Below are 12,272 nucleotides of genomic sequence, written 5' to 3' on the forward strand. Positions count from 1 at the left end.
ATAATTTAAAGTGGGAAAAGCACCAAAGAAAAACTGCAATAAGTTCAATTTCAATTATGCTTTTATATATCAAAGCAGTACAGTACATCATAAATCAGTCAGAGGTATTTGGGTCAGAACCGAACCAGTCTGTTCACCAGCCAGACTCAGGATCCACTTCAGTTTGATGATTCACTTCCTGACAGTCAGCTCTGCTTTACGGTGACTCTAACGCAGAACTTCCTCCTTTACTGCAACAGAACGATGTCGAGCCCGATTACACGCCGGCGGCGCGGTGGCGTGTGAAAAGCTGCAGGCGTGGTTTCATTGATTCTAAAGCTTTTTACATCAGATTCAAAAGAAAATCAGGCCGGGACTGCAGCAGCAACTCCAATTATTTGGAAATTGAATATTCATGCTCTTTCAATGCATATAAAGATTTCAATTAACAAAAGAAATATAAAAACAGTCACGATTTCCAGATTGTAATGGTATTTTACGTGGGAAAACAAACAGAAACAAAAGCTCACACAGAACTTTTTATTAATCTGATCGTCAGAACAGATCATCATGATGAGGAATGTTTCCCTGGAATGTGATCATTGGGTGATGATGGGAGAGCGGTCCGGATCCCGGCTGACAGTCATGAAGCCAGGAGCTGCACATCATTACTCTGCTCTGGAAAATTCATCTCTTCCTGAAGCGGGACGTTAGTGCTGCTCCGCTCGCTGTCTGTGAGCTCCTCGGGTTTTGAAGAAGAGAAATTTGAAAACCGCACATAAACAACACTACAGTTGTCCGCAGTTTACTCCCGCTTCTTCTTCTTCTTCTTCTTGTGTTCAGGGCTGCTGTTCCAGTAGTAGAGGACTTGCAGAGTGATGATGCCGTTGCATGTAGAGGATATGACGTAGGTCAGAGCCATCAGCGAATCCCCGGTTTCCTGGGAGAAGACAACATTCGATTCTGCTCAGTTTATTTCCATAGCAAAAAATGTCACAAGAAATGTCGTCTCAATGAACTTTACAAAAATAATAATAGTAATAATCATTTCAGTTGACATGCATTGCCATTGATCCTAGTTATCAAACAGTACAATATGCTCTATTAATTATTCAAAGTAGATTAAAAAGTTTGATACTTTGTTTCTTTTTCTTTGTTTGTTATGTGAATTTTTTTTATTTCATTATATTTTTCTCATTCATTAATGAAATGTACTACACCATGTATTTTTTAGTTTTATATTAAATACATTTCTATTAATTTTTTTTAGTTTCTATTTAAGGAAACCCAGCAGAGCATCAAGTCACTGACTTAAGAACAAAACATTCACTACCCAGAAAAAATACACCGATGATAAAATGGGCTCTAAATTGTGTTCAACTTGTTTAATGTGAGCTTAATGAGAACTTCCCTCTGCTCCTCCGTCAGAACAGGAACAAAGATGGAGGACGAGTCTGTTCTCACCTGCAAGGAGGTGAAGATCCGAGCGAGCGATCCGGCAAACAGCAGGAAGACGGAGATGGCAGACAGCTGGCCCGTGTGTCCGTTACGGAAGTTGGTTGCAGCCTGGATCAGCTGGAACGGTCAGAGTCAGAGTCAGTCGGACATTCACAGTAACATCTCCATCAGCCCAGGGTCATTTTTAATGCATCGTATCTGTCTGATCAACAAAACTGGGCCGATATCAACCGTTATACATGTCCACCTTGTTTCCAGAGAGATTTGGTCACGTGATATTGATAAAGATGCAGCACAGGATTATGGGAGTTTAACTTAAGCAGAGAAGCAGTGGTGAAGTCAGCAGTGTGGTTGGTTTTTTCTCAAGGTGTTGGGGAATATATATACTATCAGTAAATATTGGTTATTGGCCATAACAGCAAAATTAATATATGGTATCAATTTTAACCAAAATGTTGACATCAGTGCCTCCCTCCTCAGCAGAGTGTCTGCAGATGCTGCAGTAAGACGGTTTCCTTCACTTATAACTGATATTCAAACTATTCTGCATTTTATACCTGTTCATTCTGTTTGTCCCACTCATGCATAAAAAAATAAATAATAACTCAGAAAACTCATATAGCTACAATTAATACCAGGCCAGTTACTTGTCAGCATGTTAGAGGCCAGGCAGTGTGATGCAGAGAGACATGAAGGGTTTGCTCACCCTGCCGATGATGATGGCTGGCATGTTGAAGGCCTGCATGCTGGTGACCACTGACATGGGAGTGACTGGAGACAGGAGGACGCCCAGCAGGACGAAATATACCACCAGAAACAAGAGACCTGGAAGACATGTACAGACGTTTAGCTCAGTGTCTAACAGATTGGTGTTTATCTGACCTCATCTTTACTGAACCTAAACATGATTTTAAATGTTATAAGCATTTTAACCAAATCTATCCATCCATATACACAGCAGCTACCAGCAGTGCACCGACATGTCGGCCAGTCCATTTATCCGATTTCCTTCATTTTGAGCCATTAGTTGATTCTTTGATGTGAAACTGATCTTATCTTCAGATCTTATCAACTGTAGTAAAGGTCTGAAAATCAGCCACTTTCCCCTTTAGCTCTGCTATTAGCTGCTAACAATAGTCACACCACTGCTGCCAACTTAGTGACTTTCACTATATTTAGTAACTTTACAGACGGAAAAAAAAGTTGGTTTTAACCATAATCTGTATTAGCAGGTTGTTTTTTTGTTTTAAAGATCGATTACACTGGGTTACAAAGAAATATTTTTTTTGGAAGTTGTCTTTGTTTTTTTAACTAGGACTATTTTACACCACTGAATCCAAAAATGATATCCATTTTTCTCAATCAGTTCAGGTTTTTATTCTAATTTGATTTAGAGAAATCTGATCTTCTGACTAAATTGATGACATTTTTCTGACATTATCAGTTCATTTCCGTTAATATTTCACATCCAAAAAAGGTTTTAGGAGAAAAAAAGAATTGTTTCTAACAGAGTATATTAATTAAATGTTACAAACTTGGATTGCTGTAAATTGAATAATAAACACTGATAATGTTAAGTACATGTGACCTGAACATCACGTCTTCATTGTGTAAAATTCTCAGTCTCTCCCTGTCCTGATGGAATCTCTCCTCCTGCTCATCACTCATTGATCAGATTCTCCAGATGTGAGAACAAGTCCTGCATGTTGATGCTCATGTTGCTCCATAGTTCAGAAATTGACCTGATTGAGCAAAACCAATGTGATTTTAGGATTCAGCTCATCAACATGACCCTAAAACAGTTGAAGAACCCCAGACAATATTTTGGCTGATGACCAGTGTAACTGGTGTAACTGGTCATCAGCAGACCACCACAATCAGTAGTAACTGCAGTAAACCCATTTATGACAGTGAGAGGACAGTACCAGTCAGTTGTGACATTGTGTCTGGTCTCACCTATGCCGGTTCTTCTTCCATAATGCTGGATGAGGAAGCCGATGGTGACCGTCTGCAGCATGAGGAACAGAGCCTCACCCCAGGCACTGCGGCCACATTCAGCACGTTACTTCAACCATCAAACCAAAGAGTAGAGGTACGCAACACAGAGTTAAAGTGCATGAGGTCCAGACCTGAAGGGGAACTTGTTGGACATGCTGTAGACCATTGTTCCAGTGATGGCTAGCAGCTCCAGGAGCACAGAGTTGAAGCTCAGCCCCTCTGCACTCTTTGATCTCATCAGTTTTATGATCTGAGGTAATTTCACTGTGAACAGTGGAAGCAGAAACGTTACAGATGTTACAGATCCTAAATCCATTTTTGTCTAGAAGAGTGGAGGAGATAACTAAAGTTAAGCAGTACCCACAAGGAAAGGGGGTGAATTGGTTCAGATCAGATGAGAAAGAAAAACGTCTGATTTACACGGATGCAGCCTGCAGAGGACAGCTGGGGGACGTCAGGAGGCGTTAGCCACTAGATTTAGATTGTTCTGACTGAAAAATTAACGTTTTGGACCAGCCATGCTAAAACCTTGACTCGAATCTAATCCAGAACCGGGGAAGAGTGCTAAAGATTAGATTAGGGTGACGGTAGGGACGCCTTCCATCCTGAACTTAAAGCTGTAGTTCCAGCAGATGGCATCCTCAGCATGTGTTGGGTTTCAAAAAGAAATTATCTTATGTTTGCATAATAAATAAAAACATAAGATAAATGCCTTTAAATTTTGAAATGAATTTATTCTTCTCCCCACTGCCCATCAGGCTGGGAATGATCAGGACAGCAGGCCTGGGCTGCCATGACGATCACTGGGGTTGCTTCTCAGGAAAACTAATTAATTCTTTCAACAAAAAAAAAAGAAAAAAGTAAAGAAAAAGAAAGAAAGAAAACAAGAACAAAAAAGAAAAAAATACTGAACTGAATTTCAATTTAAAGTCTAGCTGTTAGGTAGGCCAAAATTACCCTGAACTGTCTGAGAGGATATTTATATCACAAAAAAACTTTACCTAAATTTAAAGTCAAACTTTAGCGCCAATCCCAATTAATCACAGGAATAATTAATCGGTTGAATATTTTTGTTAATATATCTGAGGAGAGAAACAACTCAGCTTTATTTAAACAGAGAAATAAATGATTTACCCAGCACTGATCCCAGGATGATGCCGATCCCCAGGGCTTTGCTCAGTACGATCTTCAGACATGGTACTGGTCCAAACAAACAAACAAACAAACAAACAAACAAAACAAAGAGGAATAAAATACATGAACACAGTTAATAGAGTGGAGATAATCATTCATTTGATTTGACCCAGAATCGTCCAGATAAACAAACAGCAGTAAATGAAACTGGATTAAATGGAGGAAGATCTCTGTTTGGGTTAGAGCTGCTCCATGTGACCTTATGGACCAACATGATCTCATTCTGAATTTGCGCAACAGAATATGAAGTGAAAAGCAACATGAACCCAGGTTGTAGCACAACATTATTCACAACCCCACAGTCCTGCAGGCCTGGTTTCACTTCACCACGCATCAGAGTCCTGGAAGGAAGTAGGGACAGGTCAACATCGCCCCCTGCTGGTTAAATGGCAGAGGGATCCTGGGTTGAAAACGGTATTGGGAAAGATGAAAGTGAACAAGTGCTGAAAATGATTCAAGTGTTAAAAGTGTCTGACACCATGCCGCCGCTACTGGCTTATGGATGGAGGCACAGTAGGTGTAGTTTGGCAGATTACACAGCAGATGATGAGATTAATACAAACGTAAATTTTTTTCTTCAACAAGAAGCAGAGTCTGCAGTTAACTGAGAAACTACTTTGAACATCTTGCAGAAGGAAGTGAGAAATGTTTGACTCAAGTCATTCAATAAGGAAACGCGTGCACGTTTCTGAATATGAAGAAAGTTGTTTAAAAATCCCTCATTATTCTGCCATTTAGAATGTATTCATATTTTAGGTACGACTGAGGTAAAGCAGAAAACAAACGTCTGGTTTGATTTAATGTCAGAGAGAAGAAACAGCCTTTTCATACGGAGAGTGAAATATCTGCTTTTAACTGCATTTCAATTTCCAGAGTTTAAGCTCCCATTCATTTCCAAATCTGCTGTTTGAACTGCTGCAGCCCGGAGAACTGTGACGTGGACTTCCGGTTGAGCAGCTCTCCCTGAATGCTCCCGCAACTGAATGAGGAACTTGTCTGCATATCTGGTGTTCAAACAAAAACATGAACAGACAAGCAAGAAATCCCGGAAGACTTCACAACCTAATTGCCACCATCATCACGAGACACCTTGGACTGGAGGAAATGACGAAACCGACCACTCACCGTCCAGAAAGTCGAAATCCAGAAAGAATTTATCGTAGCAATTTTCTGGCATAAAATATGCCACTAATATTCCCCTAAAGGGATCCATAAATGATTCCCCTCTCGGATAACCTGGCGTATCTGCCATATTCGATGACGTTTCTCTTGATTGTGTTACGGTCACAAATCCCCGGCAATTTCAGTGAAATACAAAGGTTCCGCTGGAGCTTCTCACTCCTAGACATTGTTCTCATTGATGTAGGAACTTCCATAGTGTGGCTGAAAAGGAAAATACAACATTACAGTTGTTTTAATGGAAATGTCACAATTTAAAAAGAAAGAAAGAAAAAGATTGAATTGTAACCAATGAATAGAATTATACTTGTATTATTAGAACAAGCCTGGCTTATTTTATGGAGGGCAGAGTAAACAAGCTTTTACTTTAATATAAATACATAAACAAACCTTAATGTAACCTTTCAAATGGTATAACCATGTTTATTAATACATAAATAAATAATAAGGATATAAACAGTGACATAAACATTAGCTCATATGCTGCAGAAATCTAAGAATCTAATGTTTCCAATCTCTGAAGTCTATTTCTTTAAATGCACAATCAATCTCCTCAAGTAAAAATAGCAATGATAATATAATTAAAGTAAAAGAAGATAACAAAATTAGTAGACCAAACTTGTGAACAAGCTTAACTGGATATATTGGCATTAGCTAGTCATCATTTTTCTGACATTACCTGCATGTCAGAAGCATTCCATCCTCATCTCACTCTGTCAGCTTGTGGGTGTGGGGGAAACTGTGCAAAGTTCTTTTCCTTTTGCAGGTTTGCTCCCATGACTCTAACACACACACCTGCAGCTCTGCACAGCATGAGCAGCAGCATATCTCTGTCAACAGTATATATGTTGACATGAATCAATATTGATTCCTCAGTTTAGATTCAATATAAAATCAATACAAAACATACACATAGATCCAAAATTAGATGATGGTTGATTCAACATTGATATAGTAAAAGTTATGGTTGAAAACCTAACGTTGACTCAACATGAAAGTCACTGACCACTTTTTAAATGTCAGGCTTCAAACATGGATCCAATGTTTCTGCCTGTCCACATTTTGCTGTCTGGAAATGCTCTCATCCAGAGCTCAAAGAGGAGGAAGAGAGTGTCTGCGACACACCTTATATTGAGTCAGCATTAATTAGACATTGGGATTTCAATCATAATATAAAATAATAACCAAAAACATTGATGTTATTGATGTTGCTAAAAGCTCTTTCAATCCACAAAGTAAAGCAAAGAGAAATAAACACAGTCAAATTAGTCAATTAAAAATAATAACGTGTATCTTTTGGTTTATGCAAAACAATATCATTTTCTTAGAATTCTGTCTTTATTCCCCAGAATTCCCTTTTGCAGCATGCATAGCCTACCTTTTTATTCTCTACTGTGCATACTATTCAGACTCAGACTCAGATTCTGCTTTCAACACATTTTGAGCCATTTTCAACTCATTTTAATTCATCAGACATGTTGTGCCACAGTCAGTCCTTTGTTTGCGTCAAACAGCAGCTGTTTATAAAAACAAAATAAAATATTTCTAAATAAGGCATCTTTATTTCGGAACATTTTGCTAGAGTTATCCATATCACCAAAACACTAAAAGGCTAACACTAAAACACTAAATGCTTTACTCTTCAAACGTTTGCAGAAGTTTTTGTTCAGTTTCATATCTGGACCGAAAGAGGGCAGCATTCCACCCATAGATCAGTCCTTGTAACGAAGAAGAAGCAGCGTCCATCCTGTGAGTCACAGACAGCAGCAGCAGTTTGTGTCTTTTTGCAGAAAGTCGTTTGTTTGTGAGGGTCAGATGGCCGCAGTGTGTGATCGGTATCGGAGAGTGTGTTTGTCAGAAACTCAGCTGGACTTCCCGGGCCAGCCGTACTCTGTGTCCGTCCTTAAAGTCGGTTACTGCGTCCCTCAGACTGACGGGACGTTCAGAGCCGACGGGACTATCACCCTCATAAGGGGAGTCATGGACATTCTGGTGGATACCGGGGGGCCGTGGGACCGGGAATTCCTCCTCCACTCATTAAAGCAAAGAGGCCTGGAGCCCGCGGACATACAGCTGGTGGTGGGGACCCACGGACATTCAGATCACATTGGAAATCTGAATCTCTTCCCTTCTGCATTGACTATAGTGGGATACGATATCAGTGAGGGGGACAGGTACCGCCCCAACCAGCTGGCAGAAGGACAGGTCTACACTGTGGATGAACATGTAAGGGTCACATCGCCTGCAGCACTTTATTTAAACTTCACCAAAACAGTCTGTGTATAACTGAAGCCTTTTTCTTATTTGGAAAGATTCATGTGGTGCGTTTTATTTACCTCGGAAATCTTAAGTGAAACAACCCTGGAAGTCAGAACACCGCCACGTTTCACCTTAAAGCACAACAGTGAGGATGTGATTATTGCAGAAATAATCTGTCCATTTTCACTTCTAAAGGTTCTAATTAAATCACTAATACAAAATTCTGTACAACTTGTGTTCGTGAAAAGGTTGCAGATACGCAACGATCCACCGTTATTTGCTTGTATTGCTAATAGTTTTTACACCACAAATAGCAAACTCCTCTGGTTTTCCAACAACTGGAAATAGGAAAGCATAGTTCTGGATAGATTCTCAGATCCCCAAATTTTATTTAAAACAAACAAAATATAAATTCCACAATTATTCAATTTTTTCTGAAATAATGTAGCAATTTGATTTAAATGTTAGAATTACTGTATAAAACGTTTTTTCCTGAGTTTGATTTAGTAACACAGCTGATGTTAGATCAGTTGGACTATCTGCTCCCTTTCTACAGTCAGTTCAATTCAATTCAGCAGCAATTCACAACATATGTAAAAAAAACCAAACAAACAAAAAAACAAAACAATTCAATCCAATTATACATCCAATTAATCTTAATTATCAAGCCATGCAGTTAAGTTGAGTTTATTATTAAAATTGGTTAAAAGAATTTCTGTCTAAGGAAATAATCAGTAGATTCTGCAAGCTGACTGCAAAAATGACAAGGAGAATCTTAAAGTTTATTTCTAGTCAACTGATGTTGTTTGTGGAAACCTTCCAGCCAGCTGATTGGCCAAGCTAAGCTTCGGGTTGGGGACAGACAGCTCTGCGTTGCTCAAGGCCCCTCACAGAGAAAGCTGTAGTCACGCTGACCTCTCAGTAAAATGGCTGTAGACCCGGAGAAGGGAAATGAAACTCCTCAGAAACATAAATATAGCACAGTTAGGATAGATGGGATGCCATTCTTGAATTTCATTGTTAACTTCTCCCAAACCAATGTCTCAAAAAATAAAAAGCAGAATAACCAATCTCCAGGAGGTGTTCCAGGTTTTAGTTTTGCCTTGAACAAAATTTGTAATGGAGAATGAAATAATTGAACCTAAGGGACACATAATATATCCCCAAAATAATGTCTCGTGAGATCAAGTGGCAGTTCTGCTTTTTTCATAGTCATTCATAGTCGTTCCTGATTATTTCCACCCCTTTTTACTTTTTAGCATCAAAGTGAATCAGAACAATAATCAAAATATCTCTCACTGTGAAATGGATGATCACCTATTAAAATAAATCATGTGTGAACCATTTCTATGAAGTCTGGTAAATTCAGTGCATCTTCCTCCATCACAGGTGTATGTGGTTCCCACCCCAGGCCACGCAGGACAAGACGTCAGCGTCCAGGTGGAGGGGACATCTGTTGGGACTGTCCTTGTTGCAGGGGACTTATTTGAGTGCTGGTCCGATGACAACAGCTGGAAGGATTTGAGTCTGAACAGTGCAGTGCAGGAAGTCAATCGACAGAAGGCTCTGAATATTGCTGATGTCATTATACCTGGACATGGATTTCCTTTCAGAGTTCTCAAAACCTGATTACATTGAAATGATGTGCTGACATCGCTTGGCTTATTTACAACTTATCTAGGAGTCTCGTGTATTATTATCCCACTGCCTGAGCTTTATTGAGTTAATTCAGTCAAAGTTTACACTGAGTAATCCTACTGAATAGCACATGTTCACACACGAGGAACACACACGAGTGTTCATTAACACTTTATGACTGTTTAAAGTATGCGATTTTCAAAGTTTGATGTTTTGAATTCCTTCTTTGAAAAATTCTTCATATATGCTGCCTGAAAATAAACATTATTTCCATGCAGCAACCTTTTGAAGAGTTGCTGCAATTCTGTAAACTTTGACAGTTGGTAAACGTGACATGGTAAGCTAGGCCTGAGTGAATGGCAAAATGATCCGGGATTCATCGGTTAAAATATGAATGTCATGCTTCCAAAAATTATTAATTGATGCACCACTGTGTTTCTTTGTGGCTAAATAAAATTAGAGTTTTAATTCTGAGGTCAGAGTTCTTGTCAGGACTCGTCAATCATTTTCCATTGAGGCTTAAAACCTAACATAAAAGCATTATCAGGGAAATCGTGCCTAGGCTGCTGTTGATCCAGTATCCAAAGAACATTTAGCTTAATATAAAACATTTAGAAACCATCTTTAAAAATGACTCTTAGAAAGCCAAAGTGCCAACAATTATTACATATAATGTAATATGTATGCATGGTCATGTCCTGCAGCTTTTAAATCTGCAGGTCATCAGCAGGGTCCTGCTGATAATCATCAAAATTATAAGAAACAAAGTCTTGGGATATATCAGTCTATGTGCTATTATGACTCAGTATTATATACAAGTTTCACTTTCTGAGATGACAGGCAACAAAAAATGCGCTTTTATGCAACATTCTATATTTTTTAGATGCAGTAGTATATATTTTATTGGTGTCCATATGACCTAAGTACCCAAATAGTCATAATAATTTCTGGGTTTTAATGCATAGTTATATTACTGTATTAGATGTTAGTAAATTTAAATTAAAATTTTAAAAAATTAAATGTGAAATTAGAAATATTTTTTCTTATTTCTTTGTTTATATTTTGTGCCGTTTTCTTTGAATGTAAACTACCAAATAATTCACAAATCAGTCGCCTTTATCAACGTGAACAAACCTCTGAAGTGAGCAGCACAACAAATATTTCCACCACTGTGATTGGTGGAGGTGAAGGTTCAGCTTCTTCTGGCCAGTAACTCTCTGGTCTTTCATTCAACTCAGAATGTTACTACATATTCCTTCTTTAATATACAACATTTAATCTCAGATATAGTGTAACCATATTCTGAATTTAAACAAAGTACTGATGAAGTGATAGAATATTTTTTTATGAATGCTTTTGCATGTCTGTCACTGCACCAAGTTATGGGTGTGTCTGGATCAAAGTATCTTAATGCCGTCAGAGACGTATTACCATGGAAAATCATGACTTAAGTGTCAATAAACAGTTTGGCTCACCCTTGAAACACATCACTGTGTTACATAAACTGATAGGTGTCAAATGAGGTGGAGCTCTATCTAAACCCTCAGCACAACATTATCATTGTTTGTTTATGAAGACCAGGCTTTACTGGGTTTAAAGGAAACTATTTCTAGAACATTCCATCATAAATATACAGGTCCTTCTCAAAAAATTTGCATATTGTGATAAAGTTAATTATTTTCCATAATGTAATGATAAAAATTAAATTGTCATATATTTTAGATTCATTGCACACCAACTGAAATATTTCAGGTCTTTTATTGTTTTAATACTGATGATTTTGGCATACAGCTCATGAAAACCCAAAATCCCCGTCTCAAAAAATTAGCATATTTCATCCGACCAATAAAAGAAATGTGTTTTAATACCAAAAATGTCAACCTTCAAATAATTATGTTCAGTTATGCACTCAATACTTGGTCAGGAATCCTTTTGCAGCCTTCAATGCGGCATGGAGGCAATGAGCCTGTGGCTCTGCTGAGGTGTTATGGAGCCCAGGATGCTTCAATGGCCTTAAGCTCATCCAGAGTTTTGGGTCTTGTGTCTCTCAACTTTCTCTTCACAATATCCCACTGATTCTCTATGGGGTTCAGGTCAGGAGAGTTGGCAGGCCAACTGAGCACAGTAACACCATGGTCAGTAAACCAGTGGTTTTGGCACTGTGAGCAGGTGCCAGGTTGTGCTGAAAAATGAAATCATGTTCATAAAGTTTTTCAGCAGATGGAAGCATGAAGTGCTCCAAAATCTCCTGATAGCTCCTGCATTGATCCTACCCTTGATAAAACACAGTGGACCAACACCAGCAGCTGACATGGCTCCCCAGACCATCACTGACTGTGGCTACTTGACACTGGGCTTCTGGCCTTTTGGCATTTCCTTCTCCCCAGTCTTCCTCCAGACTCTGGCACCTTGATTTCCTAATGACATACAAAATTTGCTTTCGTCCAAAAAAAGTACCTTGGACCACTGAGCAACAGTCCAGTGCTGCTTCTCTGTAGCCCAGGTCAGGCGCTTCTGCTGCTGTTTCTGGTTCAAAAGTGTCTTGACCTGGGGAATGCGGCACCTGT

The 12,272-nt window shown here is 38.9% G+C and overlaps 2 protein-coding genes across 2 annotated transcripts; one reads left to right on the forward strand and one right to left on the reverse strand.

Moving 5' to 3' along the window:
- Positions 1-43: 43 nt before the first annotated feature.
- mpdu1b (mannose-P-dolichol utilization defect 1b) lies at positions 44-5,916 on the reverse strand. The gene is made up of 7 exons (XM_008434964.3): positions 5,755-5,916; positions 4,570-4,635; positions 3,567-3,699; positions 3,394-3,479; positions 2,144-2,262; positions 1,444-1,554; positions 44-919 (listed from the first exon to the last, which is right to left on the reverse strand). The coding sequence occupies exons 1-7, from the start codon at positions 5,879-5,881 to the stop codon at positions 785-787; spliced, it is 777 nt and encodes a 258-aa protein (XP_008433186.1). The 5' UTR covers positions 5,882-5,916; the 3' UTR covers positions 44-784.
- A 1,595-nt stretch (positions 5,917-7,511) lies between these two features.
- mblac1 (metallo-beta-lactamase domain containing 1) lies at positions 7,512-10,184 on the forward strand. The gene is made up of 2 exons (XM_008434966.3): positions 7,512-8,034; positions 9,457-10,184. Exons 1-2 carry the CDS (start codon positions 7,624-7,626, stop codon positions 9,694-9,696), a joined length of 651 nt encoding a protein of 216 aa, XP_008433188.1. The 5' UTR covers positions 7,512-7,623; the 3' UTR covers positions 9,697-10,184.
- The last annotated feature ends 2,088 nt before the right edge of the window (positions 10,185-12,272 follow it).

The sequence above is a fragment of the Poecilia reticulata genome, chromosome 18 (assembly GCF_904066995.2).
Source record: "Poecilia reticulata chromosome 18, P_reticulata-male-v2, whole genome shotgun sequence".
NCBI classification, from domain to species: Eukaryota; Metazoa; Chordata; class Actinopteri; order Cyprinodontiformes; family Poeciliidae; genus Poecilia; species Poecilia reticulata.